Here is a 24,574-nt window from a genome sequence, read left to right on the forward strand (position 1 = left end):
AAATTACAATGTAAAAATAAAGATATGTTCCAGATTTAATTTTTATTTTACAAACCACAAAACCAGTGAAGTTGACACGTTGTGTAAAACGTAAATGAAAACAAAATACAATGATTTGCAAATCTTTTTTTAACCCTGATTCAGTAGAAGAGACTGCAAAGACAAGATAATTAATGTTTGAACTGAAAAACGTTAGTTTTTGCAAATATTAGCTAATTCGGAATTTGATGCCTGCAACATGTTTCAAAATCGCTGGCAAAGGTAGCAAAAAAGACTGAGGAAGTTGAGGAGTGCTCATCAAACACTTATTTGGAACATACCACAGGTGAACAGGCTAATTGGCCAAATTTCACTTCAGTGACTTCTCCAGATGCTTTGGTCCAGAGGAGGTGCTGCTCCATGTCTGTCTTCCTCTGCTGTCGCAGTTCTTCTATTTATTTTATTAATTTCATCACAAAAAAGTCGTTAATTATTTCCTCTGTCCACCCTCTCAACACCACATATCTCCTAAATCCACTTCAACATACCAACTTTAATTCTCACTAGTAGGTTCACTATCTACACATGCTAGTTTTCAGTTATGTTAGTTCATCTACATCTTCCATGAAATGCTCAGTCATTCACAAACAAGGATGGAGCGAGGGTCACCACTTTGTGAACAAATGCGTGAGCAAATCGTCAAACAGTTTTGGAACAACATTTCTCAACGAGAAATCTACATCTACAGTCCGTAATATCGTAAGGTTCAGAGAATCAGGAGAAATCACTGCATGTAACATTGAATGCCCGTGACCTTGAAGCCTTCAGGCAGTACTGCATTAAACACCAACATCAGTGTGTAAAGGATATCACCACATTGGCTCAGGAACACTTCAGAAAACCACTGTCAGTAACTACAGTTTGTCGCTACATCTGTAAGTGCAAATTAAAATTCTCTGCACAGAATGCCAAAGCCGTTTATCAACAACACCCAAAAACACAGCCGGCTTCGCTGGGCCCGAGCTCATCTTAAGATGGACTGATGCAAAGTGGAAAAGTGTTCTGTAGTCTGACGAGTCCACATTTAAAAAAAAAAATTGAAACTGTGGATGTTGTGTCCTCCGGAACAAAGAGGAAAAGAACCATCTGGATTGTTGTAAGTGCAAAGTTTAAAAGCCAACGTCTGTGATGGTATGGGGGTGTGTTGGTGCCCAAGGCATGGGTACCTTACACATCTGTGAAGGCACCATTAATGCTGAAAGGTACATACAGGTTTTGGAGCAACATATGTTTCCATCCAAGCAACGTTAACATGGATGCCCCTGCTTATTTTGGAAGACAATGCCAAGCCACGTGTTACAGCAGTGTGCCTTCATAGTAAAAGAGTGCGGGTACTACACTGGCCTGCCTCTATCTAGTCCAGACCTGTTTCCCATTGAAAATGTGATCGGACGTACCAAGACTGATGTTGACATGGAAAATGCGAGCTGCCTACTTCTACTCCTCAGTGATTTGCCTGTCAGAGAAATATGAACAATTACCCACCAGACATTTGGGTTAATTTTAACAATGTCACAAAGATCAACGCAAGGTCACAAAATTAACTTTTCGCCAATGCATTTAATTCTTAAAGGCCTAGTGAAACCCACTACTACCGACCACACAGTCTGATAGTTTATATATCAATGATGAAATATTAACATTGCAACACACGCCAATACGGCCGGTTTAGTGTACTAAATTGCAATTTAAAATTTCCCGCGAAGTATCCTGTTGAAAACGTTGTGGAATGATGAGGAAATTTAGAGTGAAGCACTAGGAGAAAAAAAAACGGCGACGGCAGTGGGAGCGATTCAGATGTTATTAGACACATTTACTAGGATAACTCTGAAAAAACCCTTATCTGCTTATTGTGTTAATAGTGTTTTAGTGAGATTATAAAGTCGTACCTGAAAGTTGGACGGCTGCGGTGACCGCCAGTGTCTCTGAGAGAAGCCAATGGAGGAGCCAAGAAAGTCACAGCTGCCTTTTTGACAGCTGCTGCAGGAGGACGCAAACTCCGCTCAAGTCTCCGGTAAGAGCCAACTTAATATCACAATTTTCTCATCCAAAAACTTGCTGGTTGACATGTGGTAGAGAAACATGTTTGCTTGACCGCTCTTTTCCATATTAAAGCTTCACAACAAACAAACACCGGCTGTGTTTTGGTTGCTAAAGGCAGCTGCAATCCACCGCTTTCCACCAACAGCATTCTAATTTATAGTCTCCATTATTAATTGAACAAATTGCAAAAGATTCAGCAACACAGATGCCCAAAATAATGTGTAATTATGCGATGAAAAGAGACGACTTTTAGCCGTGAGTGGTGCTGGGCTAAAATGTCCCCTCCAACCAATAACATCACAAACACGCGACAGGATACTTCGCGGGAAATTTAAAATTGCAATTTAGTAAACTAAATTGGCATGTGTTGCAATGTTAATATTTCATCATTGATATATAAACTATCAGACTGCGTGGTCGGTAGTAGTGGGTTTCAGTAGTCCTTTAAGTTTGGTGGTTTGCACACATGGAATTCACGCGCAATTCCGACCGGAATTGCAAATTCTTGTTATGATTGCAGTTTCTGTTTTGTATATTCGTAAAATGAAGAATGGACACTGTTTTCAAATAAAGCCCAAAATAAATATCATATTTTTGCAAAAAATATCACTTGTTTTTGTAGTCACTTGCAAAAATGACCTGTGGGACAAGCGGTAGAAAATGGATGAATATGTACTTGTAATAAGACAGTTGGTATAGGCCTGGGGTCGGCAACCCACGGCTCTAGAGCCGCATGCGGCTCTTTAGCGCCGCCCTAGTGGCTCTCTGGAGCTTTTTCAAAAATGTATGAAAAATGGAAAAAGATGAAGGGAAAAAATATATTTTTAATTTTTATAAAGCACACTGTATTAAACATGCTTCACTGACTCAAGTATTTGGTTAGCGCCGTTTTGTCCTACTAATTCTGGCGGTCTTTGAACTCACCGTGGTTTGTTTACATGTACAACTTTCTAGGACGTGTTTTATGCCACTTTTTTTCTGTCTCATTTTGTCAACCAAACTTTTAATGTTGTGCGGAATGCACAAAGGTGAGTTTTGTTGATTTTATTGACTTGTGTGGAATGCTAATCGGGCATATTTGGTCCCTGCATGACTGCAAGCTAATCGATGCTAACATGCTATTTAGGCTAGCTATATGTACATATTGCATCATTGTGCCTCATTTGTAGCTATATTTGAGCTCATTTAGTTTCCTTTAAGTCATCTTCATTCAATTTATATCTCATGACACACTATCTGTATGTAATATGGCTTTTAAATGTATTTTTGGTCCAATATGGCTCTTTCAGCATTTTGGGTTGCCGACACCTGGTTTAGGCAAAACGTTGGTGTGAATATTTAGACACTTTAGGTCAGTGGGCCTTATAAATGTATCCTAATAGTGCTGCTACCATAAAATATTAAACCAAAGTTGTCCAAAATGCAGCCCGGGGGACATTTGAGGCCCGCAGCTCATTTTAAAATACTATTAAAAAAAAACAACTATATACTAAAATTAAAAGTAGAATACTGCGGTGACTTGTCCAGGGTGCACACCACCTTCCACCTGATTGTAGCTGAGATATGCTCCAGCATCCTACGCAACCCCAAAGGGAATAAGCGGTAGGAAATGGATGGGAAAAGTATAATAAAAGAGCAAACAGGTGAAATGCAACAAGAAAATGTTGCAGTGATTAATCTAAAAACACAAAGCTGCCATGCAGGCTATTTTTTTTTTTAAAGCTGTCAGTGCTCAAAAAATTTTATAAAATCTAAATCAATGTTTTTATTAATTATTGACCCATTCAAGTCTCCAATCAATTACTTCACATCAAATATTCCATTTTGATTATTAGATTTTTTTCTGGGGGAAATATTGCATATTGTGTGTTTGCCATGACAACGTTGTCTTTGACAAAATTGGCATGAAACAGCCATAAATAACCACAATCACAAAAATAAAAATGAATAAAAACTTATAATTGACAGATATATCTGAATTGGAGCGAAAAGCTTAAGTGTTGAGAGTAAAAAAAACGAAAATAAATGCATGACTTCTTTTTAACACTTATGACAGGGGCTCAATAACTTTAAAGGCCTACTGAAATGAGATTTTCTCATTTAAACAGGGATAGCAGGTCCATTCTATGTGTCATACTTGATCATTTCGCGATATTGCCATATTTTTGCTGAACGGATTTAGTAGAGAACATCGACGATAAAGTTCGCAACTTTTGGTCGCTAATAATAAAGCCTTGCCTTTACCGGAAGTAGCAGACGATGTGCGCGTGACGTCACGGGTTGTAGGGCTCCTCACGTCCTTACATTGTTTATAATCATAGCCTCCAGCAGCAAGAGCTATTCGGACCGAGAAAGCGACAATTTCCCCATTAATTTGAGCGAGGATGAACGATTCGTGGATGAGGAAAGTTAGCGTGAGGGACTAAAAAAAAAAGAAAAAGCGACGGCTACGGGCAGCAGCAGTGGTAGCGTTTCAGATGTAATTAGACACATTTACTTGGATAATTCTGGAAAATCCCTTATCTGCTTATTGTTTTAATAGTGTTTAGTGAGATTCTAAAGTCATACCTGAAAGTTGGATGGCTGCGGTGAAAGCCAGTGTCTCAGAGAGAAGTCAATGGAGGAGCCAAGATCACAGATGCCTTTTTGAGCGGCAGGAGAAGGAGGTATAATCCACGGATGTCTCCGGTAAGAGTTGACTTAATATCACAATTTTCCCATCCAAAAACTTACTTGTTGACATAGAGAAACATGTTCGCTTGACCGCTCTGTGTTAAAGCTTCACAACAAAGAAACACCGGCTGTGTCTCGGTGCTAAAGGCAGCTGCAATCCACCGCTTTCCATCAACAGCATTCTTATTTGACGTCTCCATTATTAATTGAACAAATTGCAAAAGATTCAGCAACACAGATGTCCAAATTACTGTGTAATTATGCGATGAAATGAGACTACTTTTAGCCGTGATTGGTGCTGGGCTAATATGTCCCCTCCAACCCGAGACGTCACAAACACGCGTCATCATACACATCATCATTCCGCGACGTTTTCAACAAGAAACTCCGCTGGAAAGGGGGGGGCTCATTTGCATCACAAAACAGCCTGTTTTCAAAGGGAGCAAAAATATGGCTTACAAATAGGTCTGTAAAACAAAATCTATGCAAATTGTTCACCGAGAACCACCATAACATGTTAAGTAGACCACAATGAAGTCTTTCAAATGTAGAAAAATAAATCATAATATGACCCCTTTTGATGACGATACCCAGAAGTCCAAGGTATCCTTATTAAATACTGCTTGTTCTTGCTCAGAAAGATTCAGCATGAATGACCTCTGCAGTGTCACCATGCTCTTTTTGCACATTTGATGGTCCTGGAGAGCTTCGCATCGCACAAACGGTGTAGACTCCTCGAATGATAAAGAGCGCAGAGATGACAGCATAGTAGCTGCCGTAGATGATGAACTGGAGAGAAAAGAACAACAATTAATTTGCGTTGCAGTTTTCACACTATGCAATGCTGAATGGCAGCCGCTAGGTGTCACTATGTCCACATCAACTGCTTTCATTTTGGATTGGGGAAGCCAAGAATGTCTTTATCAATATATTAGAATTAAAGTACCACTGATAGTCTCACACACACACTAGGTGTGGTGAAATTTCACTCTGCATTTCACCCATGCCCTTGCTCCACCCCCTGGGAGGTGAGGTGAGCAGCGAGCAGCAGCGGTGGCCGCGCTCGGGAATCATTTTGGTGATTCAACCCCCAATTCCAACCCTTGATTCTGAGTGCCAAGCAGAGACGTAATGGGTACCTTTTTTTTTTACAGTCTTTGGTATGACTCGGCCGGGGTTTCAACTCACGACCTATCGGTCTAAGTCCAATTTCCATTATCTATTTGGCCCTAAAACGATTACCAAATGATTCATGTTGCTAATATTAATCACACATTTATATATGCTGCATGATAAAGATAACTGAATTAATCTCTTTATTTGAAGGGCTATTGTAGCAACAGAACCAATAAAAAAATATATAATAAAATAGAATTAAATAAAGACTAAACCTCAAACCCAAACAAAATACAAAACTATTATGAATGTGAATGTGAAAAAAAGTGCACAAAAAGTCATATTAATACATAAAAAATATACATTTTTTTCAATGTCAGGACATGAAAGTCAGTTTTTGAATGGCGTAAAAACATTTGGATTATTTTTTTTATTTTTTTTGCTCAAATTTTAAGCCCGAAACAACATTTTCTTCAAATTGTGACCCTCTTGAACCCTTTTTGATCAAACAATTCCCATTTTTAATTAGTAAAATAACTTAATAACTGGCAGCGAGCCACCTCACCGAGAGATCTGGCCAGCTCCTTTTGTTTTAGGGCACTTATGGTCCGGTTTTGCACACATTTTGATTATTTTAATAAACGTGGGAATTAATCAAACTGTTTCTTATTCCAAATTAATAGTTTTTTTAAAGTTGCAAGTGATAAACACCGAAACGAGAAGAAATGTAAAACTGCATTAATAAATTAAAGACGCATCAATTATCGATTTTTAATCGAATCGCAGCTCCTGTCTCACCAACTGTAATCTTTTAATGCTTAACATAGGGAGACTCAAAAATAATACGGTACGGTAATTGAGACAAGACATAACGAATGCATGAATAATGATCTCAGCGTCTGTGGTGGACACTTGGGACACTTTTTAGATATATTACCAAGATGAAAAAAGGCTGTTCTAATAACACTCTTAAAGTGTGACTCAAATGAAGAGTTGTGTTTGAGTTTATTCGGGTCAAAGATAATATCTAGATCAGGGGCCTCAAAAATGGGGCCTGCGGGCCAATTGCGGCCCGCGAGACGTTATTTTGCGGCCCGCACCTTGATATGAAAATTTTATGCAAGTGCAACCCGCGAGTTTAATATGAACGCATGAACAGCGCTTGACAGCGTCATACTTGGGGGTGCCATGATAGCACTGTCTTTAGCGCCACCTACGTCCTGTAAAAATGTCGTGCAAGCCCAGTTATATGTTGCATCTGGCTATTTCAGACTTACGTGTGTTGTTGCAAGACATATTTCATCAACAGCTACACAGGTCACACTGAGGGTGGCCGTAGAAAAAACTTTAACACTGTTACAAATATGTGTCACACTGTGAACCCACACCAAACAAAAATGACAAACACATTTCGGAGAACATCCGCACCGTAACGCAACATAAACACAACATAACAAATACCCAGAATCCCATGCAGCCCTAACTCTTCCGGGCTACAATATAAACCCCCGCTACCACCAAATCCCCCAAACCCCTTACTTGTGTTGAGGTGGTGTATATTGTAGCCCGGGAGAGTTAGGGCTGCAAGGTGTTGTGGGTATTTGTTCTGTTGTGTTTAAGTTGTGTAAGGGTGCGGATGTTCTCCCGAAATGTGTTTGTCTTTTTTGTTTGGTGTGGGTTCACAGTGTGGCGCATATTTGTAACAGTGTTAAAGTTGTTTATACGGCCACCCTTAGTATGACCTGTATGTCTGTTGACCAAGTACGTCTTGCAGTCACTTATGTGGATCTGCATATGCCTCATTCAAATTGTTACTGAGTCGGCAAGCTGGTTATGTGTTGTAAAAGCGGACCCGATGACATGTTGTAGAGCAGTGGTTCTCAAATGGGGGTTCGCGTACCCCTGGGGGTACTTAATGGTATACCAAGGGGTATGTGAGATTTTTTAGAAGTATTCTAAAAAATAGCAGCAAATCAAAAATACTTGATAAATATATTTAATGAATAATACTTCAACAAAATATGAATGTAAGTTCATAAACTGTGAAAAAAAAAATACAACAATGCAATATTCAGTGTTGACAGGTAGATTCTTTTGTGGACATGTTCCATAAATATTGATGTTAAAGATTTATTTTTTGTGAAGAAATGTTTAGAATTAAGTTCATGAATCCAGATGGATTTCTATTACAATCCCCAAAGAGAGAACTTTAAGTTGACGATTACTTCTATGTGTAGAAATTTTTTATTTATAATTGAATCACTTGTTTATTTTTCAACAATTTTTTTAGTTATTTGTATGTATTTTTTTCCAAATAGTTCATGAAAGACCACTACAAATGAGCAATATTTTTCTCTGTTATACAATCTAATAAATCAGGAACTGATGACATAGTGCTGTATTTTACTTATTTATCTCTTTTTTTCCAACCAAAAATGCTTTGCTCTGATTAGGGGGTACTTGAATTAAAAAAATGTTCACAGGGGGTACATCTGTGGTTGAGAACCACTGTCTTAGGGGTTATAGACAACAAATGGAACTAAACTCAATTGAACCACAACACCATTATTAAATTAAAAAGTTGTCTTTTTCCAACCTTTAGCACCACTCTTAAAACACGTTGAGGCCCCATTTCGGTCTTTAATATTGCTAAGGTTAATATTGCTAAAAAATTATGCCTAAATTGACCTGTGGCTATGAACAACCTTCTGTTCATGCCAGTGACCCTGCCTGAAGATGTTTGTACATACCTGCGTCACAATGTCCACACCCAACGTCGCCTCATCGACAAAAATAAGCGTCATGACGGTCTGCAGCGCCAAGGCCACAAACGTGTTGATCCCAAATGTCAGAGCGTAACATTCCAAGGAGAGGTTGGCAGCAATCTGAAATCTGAACGGAACACAATATTTTATGTTTGGATTAAACGACTCTTCTCCGTCCCCTGCAGAGAAACCTACGTGGTGACGGTGATGAGGAGCATGTAGCAGGACTTGAACAGCGCGTAGCCAGCATAGCAGGCCCAGATGTTGCTGGCGAGCGCTGTGAGAAACACGGCGCCTGCCCCGATGGCTGAAAACACGCCCAACGCCAACTCTCCCCACACGCTCCAGTTCACCTCGATGTGACTGACTGACAAAGCCGCCGCAGCGCCTGAGAAATACACGGCTTGGTTAGTATACCAATAAAAGTGCACGCCCGTTAGCTGTTTTGTTAGCCACCTGGTGCTTGCTGGATGTTACGATTTAGAATGCATTTCAAACAGAAAGAACATGTGTTCTTGTTTTACAAAACCCGTTTCATATGAGTTGGAAAATTGTTTTAGAGGTACATAAAAACAGAATACAACGATTTGCAAATCCTTTTCAACCAATATTCAGTTGAATGCACTACAAAGACAAGATATGTGATGTTCAAACTCATAAACTTTATTTTTTTTTGCAAATAATAACAAACTTAGAATTTCATGGCTGCAACACGTGCCAAAGTAGTTGGGAAAGGGCATGTTCACTATTGTCTTACATCACCTTTTCTTTTAACAACACTCAATAAATGTTTGGGAACTGAGGAAACTAATTGTTGAAGCTTTGAAAGTGGAATTATTTCCCATTCTTGTTTTATGTAGAGCTTCAGTTGTTTAACAGTCCGGGGTCTCCGCTGTCGTTTTTTACGCTTCATAATGCGCCACACATTTTCGATGGGAGACAGGTCTGGACTGCAGGCGGGCCAGTAAAGTACCCACACTCTTTTTTTACGAAGCCACGCTGTTGTAACATGTGCTGAATGTGGCTTGGCATTGTCTTGCTGAAATAAGCAGGGGCGTCCATGAAAAAGACGGCGCTTAGATGGCAGCATATGTTGTTCCAAAACCTGTATGTACCTTTCAGCATTAATGGCGCCTTCACAGATGTGTAAGTTACCCATGCCTTGGGCACTAATGCACCTCCATACCATCACAGATGCTGCCTTTTGAACTTTGCGTCAATAACAGTCTGGATGGTTCGCTTCCCCTTTGGTCCGGATGACACAATGTCGAATATTTCCAAAAACAATTTGAAATGTGGACTCGTCAGAGCACAGAACACTTTTCCACTTTGCATCAGTCCATCTTCGATGATCTCGGGCCCACAAAAGCCTGCGGCGTTTCTGGATGTTGTCGATAAATGGCTTTCGCTTTGCATAGCAGAGCTTTAACTTGCACTTACAGATGTAGCGACAAACTGTATTTAGTGACGGTGGTTTTCTGAATTAGCCTGCACACCTGTGGGATGTTCCAAATAAGTGTTTGATGAGCATTCCTCAACTTTATCAGTATCTATTGCCACCTTTCCCAACTTTGTTGTCACATGTTGCTGGCATCAAATTCTAAAGTTAATGATTATTTGCAAAAAAAAAAAAAGTTTATCAGTTTGAACATCAAATACCGTATTTTTTTGAATTGCCGCAGGGCAATACTATATTGATTTACTGCCGCGTTAAACTCGCTTCCCAAAATAAATAGCGCATGCTTAGTATTACCGCCTAGTCAAACTCGTGACGTCACGAGTGACACTTCCCCTGTCATCATTTTCAAAATGGAGGAGGCTGATTTCAATACCGGTAACTTGAAATCACATAAAGGGAAGAAGATTAAGAGCTATTCGGTAGGATTTAAGGTCCAAGCTTACATCACACTCAAATTTTTACTGCATATCTTTGGTAAGTGCCGGAGTGAGAAGAGGTGTTAAACTAATTAGCGCATGCTTACGTTTACCACATGCCTTTGGTAAGCGCAGGAGTGAGAATAGGTTTTAAATTAATTAGCGCCCCGGGGGAAATTCAAGGAAATACGGTATGTTGTTTTTGTAGCATATTCAACTGAATATGGGTTGAAAATGATTTGCAAATCATTGTATTCTGTTTATTTTTACATCTAACACAATTTCTTAACTCGTATGGAAACAGGGTTTGTACATAAACATTGTGTATGAAAATTCCCCCAAAAAGTGCATTTCCCCTTTAATGTCAATGCTGTGTGTCTTCCCATACACTGCCAACCACTGGTCAGATGATGTAACTGCAAAAAAACACCTCTGGAAAAGATTCCAGACAGAATTACTTGGGGGGATTATCTGTCCATTTTGTATATTGTAGGAGAGCCTTGTAGGTATAAAAGCATCAAAAACCTATGGAGCAAAACAATTATTAAAATTTCTGAATATGGATTATGTGATCTGAGTGATAATGTGTCCACTAAATTGGACATTTGCACCGCTGGCTATATTTTGACTGCCATTTATACTATTTATTATTTAGATCCGCCCGGAGTTCCTTAAGGCTCTGGATGCTGTGGGGCTGTCTTGGTTGACAAGACTCTGCAGCATCGCGTGGACATCGGGGGCGGTACCTCTGGATTGGCAGACCGGGGTGGTGGTTCCTCTCTTTAAGAAGGGGGACCGGAGGGTTTGTTCCAACTATCGTGGGATCACACTCCTCAGCCTTCCCGGTAAGGTTTATTCAGGTGTACTGGAGAGGAGGCTACGCCGGATAGTCGAACCTCGGATTCAGGAGGAACAGTGTGGTTTTCGTCCTGGTCGTGGAACTGTGGACCAGCTCTATACTCTCCGCAGGGTTCTTGAGGGTGCATGGGAGTTTGCCCAACCAGTCTACATGTGCTTTGTGGACTTGGAGAAGGCATTCGACCGTGTCCCTCGGGAAGTCCTGTGGGGAGTGCTCAGAGTATGGGGTATCGGACTGTCTTATTGTGGCGGTCCGCTCCCTGTACGATCAGTGCCAGAGCTTGGTCCGCATTGCCGGCAGTAAGTCGAACACATTTCCAGTGAGAGTTGGACTCCGCCAAGGCTGTCCTTTGTCACCAATTCTGTTCATAACTTTTATGGACAGAATTTCTAGGCGCAGTCAAGGCGTTGAGGGGTTCCGGTTTGGTGACCGCAGGATTAGGTCTCTGCTTTTTGCAGATGATGTGGTCCTGATGGCTCCATCTGACCGGGATCTTCAGCTCTCACTGGATCGGTTCGCAGCCGAGTGTGAAGCGACCGGAATGAGAATCAGCACCTCCAAGTCCGAGTCCATGGTTCTCGCCCGGAAAAGGGTGGAATGCCATCTCCGGGTTGGGGAGGAGACCCTGCCCCAAGTGGAGGAGTTCAAGTACCTAGGAGTCTTGTTCACGAGTGAGGGAAGAGTGGATCGTGAGATCGACAGGCGGATCGGTGCGGCGTCTTCAGTAATGCGGACGTTGTACCGATCCGTTGTGGTGAAGAAGGAGCTGAGCCGGAAGGCAAAGCTCTCAATTTACCGGTCGATCTACGTTCCCATCCTCACCTATGGTCATGAGCTTTGGGTCATGACCGAAAGGATAAGATCACGGGTACAAGCGGCCAAAATGAGTTTCCTCCGCCGTGTGGCGGGTCTCACCCTTAGAGATAGGGTGAGAAGCTCTGCCATCCGGGAGGAACTCAAAGTAAAGCCGCTGCTCCTTCACATCGAGAGGAGCCAGATGAGGTGGTTCGGGCATCTGGTCAGGATGCCACCCGAACGCCTCCCTAGGGAGGTGTTTAGGGCACGTCCAACCGGTAGGAGGCCACGGGGAAGACCCAGGACACGTTGGGAAGACTATGTCTCCCGGCTGGCCTGGGAACGCCTCGGGATCCCCCGGGAAGAGCTAGACGAAGTGGCTGGGGAAAGGGAAGTCTGGGTTTCCCTGCTTAGGTTGTTGCCCCCGCGACCCGACCTCGGATAAGCGGAAGAAGATGGATGGATGGATTATAATATTTATGTGAATTTGTTAAATCTTATACGTCTAGTCTCTTACGTGAATGAGCTAAATAATATTATTTGATATTTAACGGTAATGTGTCTATCATTTCACACATAAGTCGCTGCTGAGTATAAGTCGCACCCCCGGCCAAACTATGAAAAAAACTGCGACTTATAGTCGGAAAAATACGGTAATTATCCAATAATTAAAACATTACTTCAAGCAGTCTCACCAACAAGAGAACATGCGGCTTCTACACCTCCGTTGTAGACGGATGATGTGGCGGATGGTTCGATGTGGTCCCACATTAGTTGGATGTAGTTCATGATTTGTGTATACCCAGCTGTGGCCAGAGCCCACCAAAGGGACCAGTAGATCAAATGCCTGCGAATGTAGCATCAAGACAAGAAATGATGGTTATTAAAGGCCTACAGAAACCCACTACTACCAACCACGCAGTCTGATAGTTTATATATCAAAGATGAAATATTAACATTGCAACACATGAAAATACGGCCTGTTTAGTTTACTAAATTACAATTTAAAATTTCCCGCCGAGTTTCCTGTTGAAAACGTCGCGGAATGATGACGCGTGTTTGTGACGTTATTGGTTGGAGGGGACATATTAGCCAGCACCAATTGCGGCTAAAAGTTGTCTCTTTCCATCGCGCAATTACACAGTATTACGGACATCTGTGTTGCTGAATCTTTTGCAATTTGTTCAATTAATAATGGAGAAGTCAAAGTAGAAAGGTGGAGGTGGGAAGGTTTAGCCTTTAGCCACACAAACACACGGTGTTTCCTTGTTTAAAATTCCCGGAGGTGAAGCTTTACTATGGATCAGAGCGGTCAAGCGAACATGGTTCCCAACCACTTGTCAAGCGGCAGGTTTCGGTGAGAAAATTGTGGAAAAAAGTCGCCTCTTGCTGGAGATCAGCGGAGCTTGCGCCGTCCATGCGGCTGCCGTGACTTCCCTCAGAGACTGGCGTCAACACACCCGTGGACACACCCCTCCGACTATCAGGTACTAATTAACTCACTAAAACACTAGCAACACAATAGAAAGATAAGGGATTTCCCAGAATTAACCCAGATAAATGTGTTTAAAAACATCTGAATCGCTCCCAATGCAATCGCCTTTTTTTTTAAACTTTATTTTTTTTCTAGTCCTTCAATATCACTATCCTCATCCACAAATCTTTCATCCTCGCTCAAATTTATGGGGAAATTGTCACTTTCTCGGTCCGAATAGCTCTTGATGCTGGAGGCTCACATTACAGACAATGTGAGGATGTGAGGAGCCCTCACACCGGTGACGTCATCGTCTGCTACTTCCGGGTAAAGGCAGGGCTTTTTTATTAGCGACCAAAAGTTGCGAAATTAATCGTCGATGTTCTCTACTAAATCCTTTCAGCAAAAATATGATAATATCGCGAAATGATCAAGTATGACACATAAAATGGACCTGCTATCCCCGTTTAAATAAGCAAATCTCATTTCAGTAGGCCTTTAATTCACATGATAGAAAATCTAGTTGGCGTTAAATTGACATGTGCATGCAGGTGTGGATGGACAAAGAACAGAAGAACATGCCTGGAGGAGTAGGACTCCCTGAAGCTTTGCCAGAGTAAATGACCCGCATTGACCATATTTTCCCCGCCGCACCAGCCAGTGCTGTCGTTACGCTCCATCTTCCGTTTCCCGGAGCCAGCGTCCGACACCGTTTCATCAGCCGCCCCCCCCGGCCTTGCCTGCTGGGACTTCTGGCCCAAAGCTGCAGCTTTCCTCCCTTTGAAGAACATGCTCCTTTTGGGCTTTGGCAACCAGAAGGAGAGGAGAAAAGCCACGCTTACGACGCCCAGAGTGATGGCGTTGATTTGGAAGTAGTCCAGGCCTGTTGGTGAGAAATCACAGTTTTCACACTGCCTACTCAAAGTTCCAAAAACGTTCAGGACGTCTTTTGTAATCCTCTTTGCAGTTGCATGCTGAAAGACACCATCTGTCATCTTTTTAGTCCTGTGCATTGCCAGATTTCAGAGCCTCACCTGCCAGTGAGATGAGAACTTGACCCAGGCCAGCACCAAGGGTGTACCCAAAAAGCACAGCGCTTCGGAGGTAACCGGTGGCTCTTTGGTAATTCTCAGTGGGAATGACGCTGTAAATGTAGGAAAAGTAGGCCACGTCTGAGGCTGTCACAACCGCATACATAATCTGTAAGGGAAAGGAATGGCTTCAGTTCACAACCCAAACAATAAATCCTTGAGCATTTACTTAACGTTACTAAAACATTACTAAAACGGCCTTCTTTCATCTCCATAATATCGCTAAAATTCGCTCCATTTTGTCCACTAACAACGCGGAGATCATTATCCATACGTTTGTTACGTCTCGTCTCGACTACTGTAACGTATTATTTTCGGGGCTCCCCATGTCTATCATTAAACGATTACAGTTGGTACTAAATGCGGATGCTAGACTTTTGACAAGAACAAGAAAGTTTGATCACATTACGCCTATACTGGCTCACCTGCACTGGCTTCCTGTCCACTTAAGATGTGACTTTAAGGTTTTACTACTTACGTATAAAATACTACACGGTCTAACTCCATCCTATCTTGCCGAGAAATCTGCCTTCAAAGGACTCCGGCTTATTAGTGATCCCTAAAGCCCAAAAAAAGTCTGCGGGCTATAGAGCGTTTTCCGTTCGGGCTCCAGTACTCTGGAATGACCTCCCGGTAACAGTTCGAAATGCTACCTCAGTAGAAGCATTTAAGTCTCACCTTAAAACTAATTTGTATACTCTAGCCTTTAAATAGACCTCCTTTTTAGACCAGTTGATCTGCCGCTTCTTTTCTTTTTCTCCTCTGGCCCCCCCTCCCTTGTGGAGGGGGTCCGGTCCGATGGCCATGGATGAAGTACTGGCTGTTCAGAGTCGGGACCCCGGATGGACCGCTCGCCTGTGTATTGGTTGGGGACATCTCTACGCTGCTTATCCGACTCTGCTCGGGATGGTTTCCTGTGGACGGGACTCTCGCTGCTGTCTTGGATCCGCTTTGAACTGAACTCTCACGGCTGTGTTGGAGCCACTATGGGTTGAACTTTCACAGTATCATGTTAGACCCGCTCGACATCCATTGCTTTCGGTCCCCTGGGGGAGGGTGTTGAGGTCCTCTCCAAGGTTCTCATAGTCGTCATTGTCACTGGCGTCCCACTGGGTTCGAATTCTCCTTGCCCACTGGGTGTGAGTTTTCCTTGCCCTTATGTGAGTTCTTCCGAGGATGCTGTAGTCGTAGTGGTTTGTACAGTCCTTTGAGACATTTGTAATTTAGGGCTATATAGATAAACATTGATTGATTGATTTGATTTTTTTTTTTTATGCTAAAATTCTGGCAACAGAGCTCCTGTTTTTGTCAGTTTTTACAGTATAACCTACAGAAGATCACTGACAATATAACCTGGTCCCTACACACCGGAGCTCTTGTAAAAAGAGCTCAGCAGCGCATGCACTTTTTGGAAAAAAAGTGCATGCGCACAGCTCTTTTCGGATGAAAAGAGCACAGCTCCCTCCCCCCATTCTCGCCACATTCTACAGAGGCACTATAGAGAGCCTGCTGACCAACAGCATCTCTGTCTGGAATGGAGCCTGCAATGCCTCAAACTGGAAGTCTCTCCAGAGAGTGGTGAGGATGGCGGAAAAGATTAGCAGGACTCCTCTTCTTCCTATCCAGGAGATCGCAAAAAGCCGCTGCCTGACCAGGGCTCAGAAAATCTGCAAAGACTCCTCCTACCCCCACCAAGGACTGTTTTCACTGCTGGACTCTAGGAAGAGGTTCCGCAGCCTCCGTAGCAGAACCTCCAGGCTCTGTAACAGCTTCTTCCCTCAGGCCGTAAGACTCTTGAACACATCATAATTAAATGATCCCCTCAAATCCCCCCAAAATGGATTAACTCGCTGGAATAAAAAAGACAATATAACACACATCCATAAACATGGACGCATGTGAAAAAGTGCAATTCATTTATCTGTACAGTAATTTATTTATTTATATCTGCACCTTATTGCTTTTTTAAATTTATTTTTTAATCCTGCACTACCAAGAGCTAATACAACGAAATTCCGTTGTTTTTTGTACTGTAAAGTTCAAATTTGAATGACAATAAAAAGGAAGTCTAAGTATAAGCAGGCCTGGGCAATTATTTGGACTCGAGGGCCACATTTAGAGAAAAAAATGTATCTGGGGGCCGGTATATCTATTTTTAGGAACATTAATATGAAACCTCACAATAATGTCTGATTGAATGCTAAAAACGTTATGACAGACCGCCTTAAAAAACGTAATGGAATTTTACATTTTTCTATGAACGATAAAACACTGAATTTTGACAACGTATGAACGTCTCACCCCCTTTCGATCGACATATTTTACAATCAAGTGATACGCAACACAAATGTAACAAACAGTGAAATATGAACGCGAAGGGTACAAAATAAACCCACCTACAATCTGATATATCTGGTATATCACTAAGCTTTACAACGTCGTTGTGAAAATCTCCTACCCCGTCTGTGGAAACGCTCCCCACCCACACTGCTTGGTGGCTCGTCTGAGCTGCTGTGAAGTAGATGACCATAGTAACTAATTAGATGACCATAGTAACTAATTAGATTACTATAATAACTGGTGGATTCCAACGATTGAAACACGTTGTACAGTTGAAGATTTTCGGTCATTAGAAAACATCACTGCACATCATAATGGCAGCTACACTTTCCATCTTAAAGATCTAAAAAAAAAATTGAAAAGCTTAACGAACCGCATGTGGCCCCCGGGCCTTAATTTGCCCAGGTCTGACCTACAGTATTTTTTACAGTGCATTACTGTAAATGGAAAAAGGGTGCCACTGTATCCTGGGGTTTGAGCTGCCTTTATTTTTACTGTAAAAACTGGTCGTTTTTACAGTGCATTAAGTGTAAATTAAAAAAAACTATACCACTTTTGTTTTTATGGTAAAATTCTGGCCAATGATCTGTCAGTTTTTTTCTTATAAGATGTTGAGGTATTTTTTTACAATGCATCACAATAAATGGAAAAATGGTACAACTGTTATTTTTACGGTGTGTGTGTATATATATATATATATATATAAATGGTTGTACTTGTATAGCGCTTTTCTACCCCTTTTTCACACACTGATGTATATATATATATATATAAATAAATATATATATATGTATGTATGTGTGTATATATATATGTGTATATATATATATATATATATATATATATATATATATATATATATATATATATATATATACACACTTACTTTTACCGCAAAGGCATGCGGTAAAAGTAAGCATGTGCTAATTATTTTAAAATCTCTTCTCACTCCGGCACTTACCAAAGGCATGCAGTAAAAATTTGAGTGTGATGTAAGCTTGGACCTCAAATCCTACTGAATGGCTCTTAATCTTCTTCCCTTTATGCGATTTCAAATTACCGGTATTGAAATCAGCCTCCTCTATTTTGGAAATGATAACAGGGGAAGTGTCATTCGTGACGTAACGAGTTTGATCAGGCGGTAATACTAAGCATGCGCTAATTATTTTGCGAAGCGAGTTTGTAATTCAAGGCAGGCGCATACTATATGCCGCTGGCTCCTATTAAAATATTTGTTTGCAGGCTTTTTTGGTGGACCTCAAGGAAGACCATGGCAGTCAGTCCCGGGACAAAGCAGAGCAGGACATAATTGAGGAGCAGGAACAATCCCTGCAGCACAATGAGCGGCTTGTGCCTCAGGAGGTCTGTCAGCAGGAAGACTGGGAAAAGGAAGGCCAGGTAGGAGTACGTCCAGATGGGAAAAAGGTAGTTTGTCACCTAAAGACAAAACAATTCATTTGAGGGACAGTGCTGCAAAACAGATGTGACAGAGGTCATCCATCAGTCCTTACCACTTCTTCAGAGATGTTCTTATGAGGCCCAATTAGGTACGGAGCGAGGAAAGGCTCTGCGATCCTGCAGTTGGCAAAAAATCCATAGAATGCCAGGACTGCAGTGGGATAAGCCCAGTCAGAGGACTTCAGCCGGGCCCAGCACCCCATCTTTGTCACCCCTGCAAAAAACAAAACAAAAAAAAAAAAACCTGTCCAAGTTGCTGTCTTTTTTCCAGGCACCTGACACACTTCCTCAGTCAGTTCATCAGTAGCTCGACTAACTAAAGAGTGCGATGTGCATGTCTCACTTTATGGTCTTAGACTTTCACCTTGTTAGGAAAGCCAAAGATAGTGCTGCCTTTAATAACACTACCATGTCAAACTTTCTTTCTTCTTTCTGTCTTTCTTTCTTAGTTTATTTCGAACATGAGCACATTTACAACACAATCCATCAGACAATTCATATCACCTCACATCACATCATGTCCGAAAAGGAGTAGGAAGAAGCAAAGCTTTTTTAATCCTACACCTTTCCCACGTCAGAGCGCCCACAAATATATACATTCATCTACTGACTCTTTTTACAACAAAATAGTAAAATGACATCCGTGAATGAGTAATACAACAGTTCTGTAACATGTAATTAAATAATTCAGTCATTACCAACATACTAAGATGAAGAATATCTTATTTTCAATAAGGTTGAAAATGTTTCTCATAATTCTTCTTCTTTGTACATTGTAAGCACTATTAATTTGAACAGGCTCTTAAACTTGATCATATCAGTACAATGTTTAACTTCTTTACTTAATCCATTCAATAATTTAATTCCGGATCAGGCCCGCAAACAGGTTTTATCCGTCCCGCGGGATGAGTTTGCTAAATATACACATTAACCTAAAATTTTTGAATGAAAGAAACAGCTCTTCCATCATGTCTGATCATGGTTTTGTGTGAATATGCTGCCCTGAGCATCCCCGATCTTGTTGGTTCTCAAAGCTAAACAGTGTCTGTCCTGGTTAGTGCTTGGATGGGAGACTACCTAGGAATACTAGGTGCTGTTTGACCTTTGGACTCTTTAAGTTCCTTTTCTTTTTCACTCCATGTTTTGTCACCATGACGACCAATCAGTTCACCTGTCATGTCTCACACCTGCTTTCAATCACCACATCTCTATTTAAGCCTGTCATTTTATGTCGGTAGTCCTGGCATCATTGTTTCTTTTCATGCTCTGTCCGTGCCAGTTTTTTCATGCCAAAGTCCTTGCTACTCTTGTCCAGCCATAGTAAGTGTTATTTGCATTATGTTCATAGTTTGTTAAAGTGTTAGTTTTGTCTCTTTACCCAAGTTGTGCCTCCGCAGCGAGTGCTTTTTGTTTGTACCTTTTTTTTAGTTAAAATTAAATCATGTTTTTACCTGAACCCCATGTTTTTTAGTAGTCTGTCTTCCTTCCTGGGAGAACGACCCCCCCATCCTGACACTCTTCTACATGTGTCTACTGGATGTTGCAATAGCAATTCTTTGTATCTCTGGATGATGGTACATATGTACAAAATAAACCACATATTAATACATCAATCGAGGAAAATTATCAAACTACATACATGGCATACTGTAATTTGATTTTGATATTTTTTTATCTTGATTGAAAATGAACACCATTGAGTTGACTGATGAACATTATCACATCATTCATTCAGAAAATACAAATGATGACAAATAAAGATAAATACTATTAACCGCGACATGTAAGTGTAAAAGAACAACATTATGATTTGTAAATTTTCAGAATGTGCTTCTTCTATTTTTAAACACAGAAAACAATCGGAAGGTGTCTTTATTTTTAAGTTATCGTGCAGGGATTTTACCAGTCCGGCCCACTTGGGAGTAGATTTTTCTCCATGTGGCCCCCGATCTAAAATGAGTTTGACACCCCTGTTTTAAGTGTTGTACGTGCATACAAATGTTTTAAATTAGATTTTCCCCTAAGGTTATATTTCTCCTCTTCCGTTGAGAAGAATTGTTGTACATTCTTTGGTAGCAGGTTATAATTTGCTTTGTACATCAGCTGTTTGCAATTTTATCAAATCATCGAGCTTTAATATTTTTGACTCAATAAATAAAGGGTTTGTATATTCTCTATATCCAACATTATGTACTATTCTAATTTATCTTTTTTGTAACACAGCTAACGGATGTAGCGCACATTTGTAATTATTTCCCCATATTTCTGCACAATAACTCAGATATGGTAACACTAGCGAGCAGTAGAGAATATAAAGTGATTTTTCTTTATTCATTATTGAAATGTTTTTTGCCACCTTATGTTGTATGTTTTGTAAATGAGATTTCCAGTTTATTTGATCATCTATTAATACTCCCAAAAATCTGGTTTCTTTTACCCTTTCAATATCTACCGTCTATTTGTATTCGTGTCTGATGCCATTAATTACAATTATTCGTAATAATCTAAAAATATACATCCTAATAATATCATGGAATATCAAAAAGCAGGACACAGATGTGATTAAAAACAACTTTGCCTGGGTTCATCATTATGTCACCCGAGATGTGTTTACTTCCGACTACGCATGCGTAGGACTTCCTTCCCGCGCTCCTCCGTCCGCCTGTTACCATAGCAACGGTTTGTTTTCGGAGGAAGTTCGCCGCAGACCTTTAACCGCAAAATGAGACTCAAGAGGTTTCTTCTCAGATATTATCCACCAGGTATGACGCATGACAAAAATGCGCCGAGTTGGTGCTTCCGTGGAGAATGTCCCCAAATCAGACGAATTTGTCGGCTAGCAAACATCCGCTATTGCTAACGCGAGTTAGCATCCTTTCACGTCAGTTGATGCGTTCTGTTACTTGACTTCCTTTAATGTCTTCTTTTTCCATCAGGTATTATCCTGGAATATGAAACAAGAGGCTTCTTGAGGACTAAATCCATCGACCTTTTGGATTTGACGCTAAAGTAAGTTGGTTGTTTCAGACTTTACTGTACTGTGGTATATTTAAAAGATGTATTAAGGGACAAGCGGTAGGAAATGGATGGATGGAAATACTGTATGAATTAATTTAATTTATTACTGAGTTGTATAAGATATAACACTAATTACAATGTATTTTTCTCTTCAAACAAAAGCTCTATACCAGGGATGTCCAAACTTTTTCCCGGAGGGCCACACACTGAACAATTTAAACATGGGGGGTCCATTTTGATATTTTACATTTTCCAAACCAATACAACAGGGGTGTCCAAATTGCGGCCCCAGGGGCCATTTGGGGCCCGCAGGTAATTTTTTTAAGGGCCCCACGGCCCAGTTAAAAAATGATTGAAAAAAAAAAATTAAAACATGAAACTTTGAGTCAAAAATATTAAAGTTCTGTGATTTGGTAAAATTGCAAACAGCTTAATTGATGTATAAAGCAAACTTTATGCCCTTTTTGACATAGGAAACTTTTTTTTTTTTACAGAAAACACAATATGCAATATCCCCCCTGACTCCCAAACAAATTTTAAATTTAAACATTTGATGTGAATTAATTGGAGCCTTCAGTATGTCAGGGGTATTTGTTGACAAACCCCAAGATGCAGAGATGGAGGCAGGCATGGAGTGAGCAAACATGATTTTAATATAAATACTAAGACAAAACCAAACAAAGGGTTCAAACCAAAAGCACGCACGTGGGCGGACAAAAAACAAAAGGCCTTTAGCATAGAAGCTGACAAGAAACAAAAAGGAACTTTAGCATGGAAGCTAGAGGATAACAAACAGAAAAACTGGAAATAGCTATGGCTAACAAAAACAGTCTACCTCTATGACGACCAGGACAAGATGTAGCACGACAGGTAATAGCTGAAATAATGCCAGACACGACAGGTAGCAAAGACACAAGAGTGACATGAGGCAACGACAATATAAACGACAATACAATGATCCAGCCACTGACACATGACAAAGGAGGTACAAATAAGAGCCGGCTGATTGGCAACAGGTGTGGCCAGATGCCAATAAGCCACAGCTGAAGGGGAACACAGTACTCAGGGAACAAGACAGGAAGCTGACAAAATAAGAGCATTAGACAGGAACTAAGGACCAGAAATACTAAACACACTGAGGAGAAACACAGCACTTGGGGAACAAGACAGGAAGCTGACAAATTAAGAGCTCTTGACAGGAACTAAAAGACAGTAAATACTAAACACAGGAAACAGACAAAAGCAGAGTAAAAAACTAAAACATAGACAAACTGTCAGGGGCAACCCTGACACAGTAAGACAATAATTCTCCGAATGCAGCTGAGATAGGCTCCAGCCCCCCCCGCGAACCTGAATGGATGGATTTTGATTCATTATAATTTTTTTGAGCAATGACCGTTTTAAAGAAAAAACAGTCTGCATGGAAGCTTTTTGTCATTGGAGTCAACATTGCAACTTTTTCTCATTACATTTCACCTGTTTGCTGTTTTATTCCACTTTGGGTTTTTTTTTGTAATAGTATATGAAACAAGAGGCTTCTTGAGCACTAAATCAATCGACCTTTTGGATTTGACGCTAAAGTAAGTTGGTTTGTTTTAGAATTGATTATAGCTATACCAGGGGTCACCAACGCGGTGCCCGTAAGGACCAGATGAGTCGCCTGCCGGCCTGTTCTAAAAATAGCTCAAATAGCAGCACTTACCAGTGAGCTGCCTCTATTTTTTACATTTTATTTATTTACTAGCAAGCTGGTCTCGCTTTGCTCAACATTTTTAATTCTAAGGGAGAAAAAACTTAAATTGAATTTGAAAGTCCAAGAAAATATTTTAAAGACTTGGTCTTCATTTGTTTAAATAAATTCATTTATTTTTTTACTTTGCTTCTTATAACTTTCAAAAAGACAATTCTAGAGAAAAAATACAACCTTAAAATTTATTTTAGGATTTTTAAACACATAAACTTTTTTACCTTTTAAATTCCTTCCTCTTCTTTTCTGACAATTTAAATCAATGTTCAAGTATTTTTTTTAAATTGTAAATAATAATAGAAAAATTTTAATTTCATTCTTCATTTTAACTTCTGTTTTTTCGACGAAGAATATTTGTGTAATATTTCTTCAAACTTATTTTGATTAAAATTCAAAAACATTATTCTGGCAAATCTACAAAATATGTAGAATCAAATTTAAATCTTATTTCAAAGTCTTTTGAATTTCTTTTCGAATTTATGTTCTGGAAAATCTAGAAGAAATAATGATTTGTCTTTGTTAGAAATATACATTGGTCCAATTTGTTATATATTCTAACAAAGTGCAGATTAGATTTTAACCTATTTAAAACATGTCATCAAAAATATATATTCATTGTGAAAAATCATTAAGATGATCAGTGTTTCCACAAAGATGAATATCATTAATTATTAATAATAACATAGAGTTAAAGGTACATTGAGCAAATTGGCTATTTCTGGCAATTTATTTAAGTGTGTATCAAACTGGTAGCCCTTCGCATAAAGTAGCTCTTGGTTTCAAAAAGGTTGGTGACCCCTGAGCTATACTGTACTGTGGTATATATTTAGATCTACTAAATACTGTATAATCAATTAAATTTAGTTATATTAGACATAACACTATGTATTTTTCTCTTCACACACAAGCTCTATACCAGGGGTGTCCAAATGTTTTCCAGAGGGCCACATACTGAAAAATTTAAACATGTGGGGGCCATTTTGATATTTTACATTTTTCAAACTGATACGATGAACAAGGTTTTTTATTTTTTTAACCTTTTCGGGCTCCTCTCAAGTTTGGTCCCAGGGACCCAGGTAAATAAGTCATATTATTTTTTTTCAATGCTTAAATCTCTTGATCAACTTCAGTTCGTTACATGTCATTATAAAGTTTTATTTTTTAATGTTTCATGCCTGTTTTGTTAAAGAAAATCCGCTTTTTTTTTAATGGCAATAACACCAAATTTTAAACATTTTCAGATACACACCTCAGTGTAATATATTTTGGTACTTGACGTAT

General features: G+C 40.1%; 2 protein-coding genes across 7 annotated transcripts in view; one reads left to right on the top strand and one right to left on the bottom strand.

The window, feature by feature from the left end:
- Nucleotides 1-5,159: 5,159 nt before the first annotated feature.
- Nucleotides 5,160-18,742, bottom strand: slc19a3b (solute carrier family 19 member 3b). The gene is made up of 8 exons (XM_061919044.1): nt 18,582-18,742; nt 18,328-18,507; nt 14,674-14,839; nt 14,222-14,522; nt 12,861-13,012; nt 8,832-9,024; nt 8,622-8,763; nt 5,160-5,544 (listed from the first exon to the last, which is right to left on the bottom strand). Exons 1-8 carry the CDS (start codon nt 18,729-18,731, stop codon nt 5,389-5,391), a joined length of 1,440 nt encoding a protein of 479 aa, XP_061775028.1. The 5' UTR covers nt 18,732-18,742; the 3' UTR covers nt 5,160-5,388.
- daw1 (dynein assembly factor with WDR repeat domains 1) overlaps nt 8,650-24,574 on the top strand; it is a 41,866-nt gene continuing 25,941 nt past the window's right edge. The window contains exons 1-4 of one of the 6 annotated variants that reach the window (XM_061919040.1): nt 8,650-8,744; nt 8,822-9,043; nt 18,313-18,468; nt 21,465-21,537. Coding sequence is in view for 2 of the 6 variants with exons in the window: in XM_061919038.1 (XP_061775022.1) it covers nt 21,251-21,290; nt 21,465-21,537 (113 nt within the window). In the remaining 4 variants the exon portion in view is untranslated. The other 5 variants (XM_061919042.1, XM_061919041.1, XM_061919043.1 and 2 more) reach the window with 5 other exon arrangements.

Source organism: Nerophis ophidion, linkage group LG13 (assembly GCF_033978795.1).
Source record: "Nerophis ophidion isolate RoL-2023_Sa linkage group LG13, RoL_Noph_v1.0, whole genome shotgun sequence".
NCBI classification, from domain to species: Eukaryota; Metazoa; Chordata; class Actinopteri; order Syngnathiformes; family Syngnathidae; genus Nerophis; species Nerophis ophidion.

What these genes read in the sequence shown, in the direction of transcription:
- slc19a3b (XM_061919044.1), bottom strand. Translation starts at nt 18,731, where the DNA reads ATGGGGTGCTGGGCCCGGCTGAAGTCCTCTGACTGGGCTTATCCCACT. An exon ending in AGAACATCTCTGAAGAAGTG is followed by an intron (nt 18,508 to 18,581) that starts GTAAGGACTGAT and finishes TTTTGTCTTTAG; the next exon opens with GTGACAAACTACCTTTTTCC. An exon ending in CTCCTCATCACCGTCACCAC is followed by an intron (nt 8,764 to 8,831) that starts GTAGGTTTCTCT and finishes TGTTCCGTTCAG; the next exon opens with ATTTCAGATTGCTGCCAACC.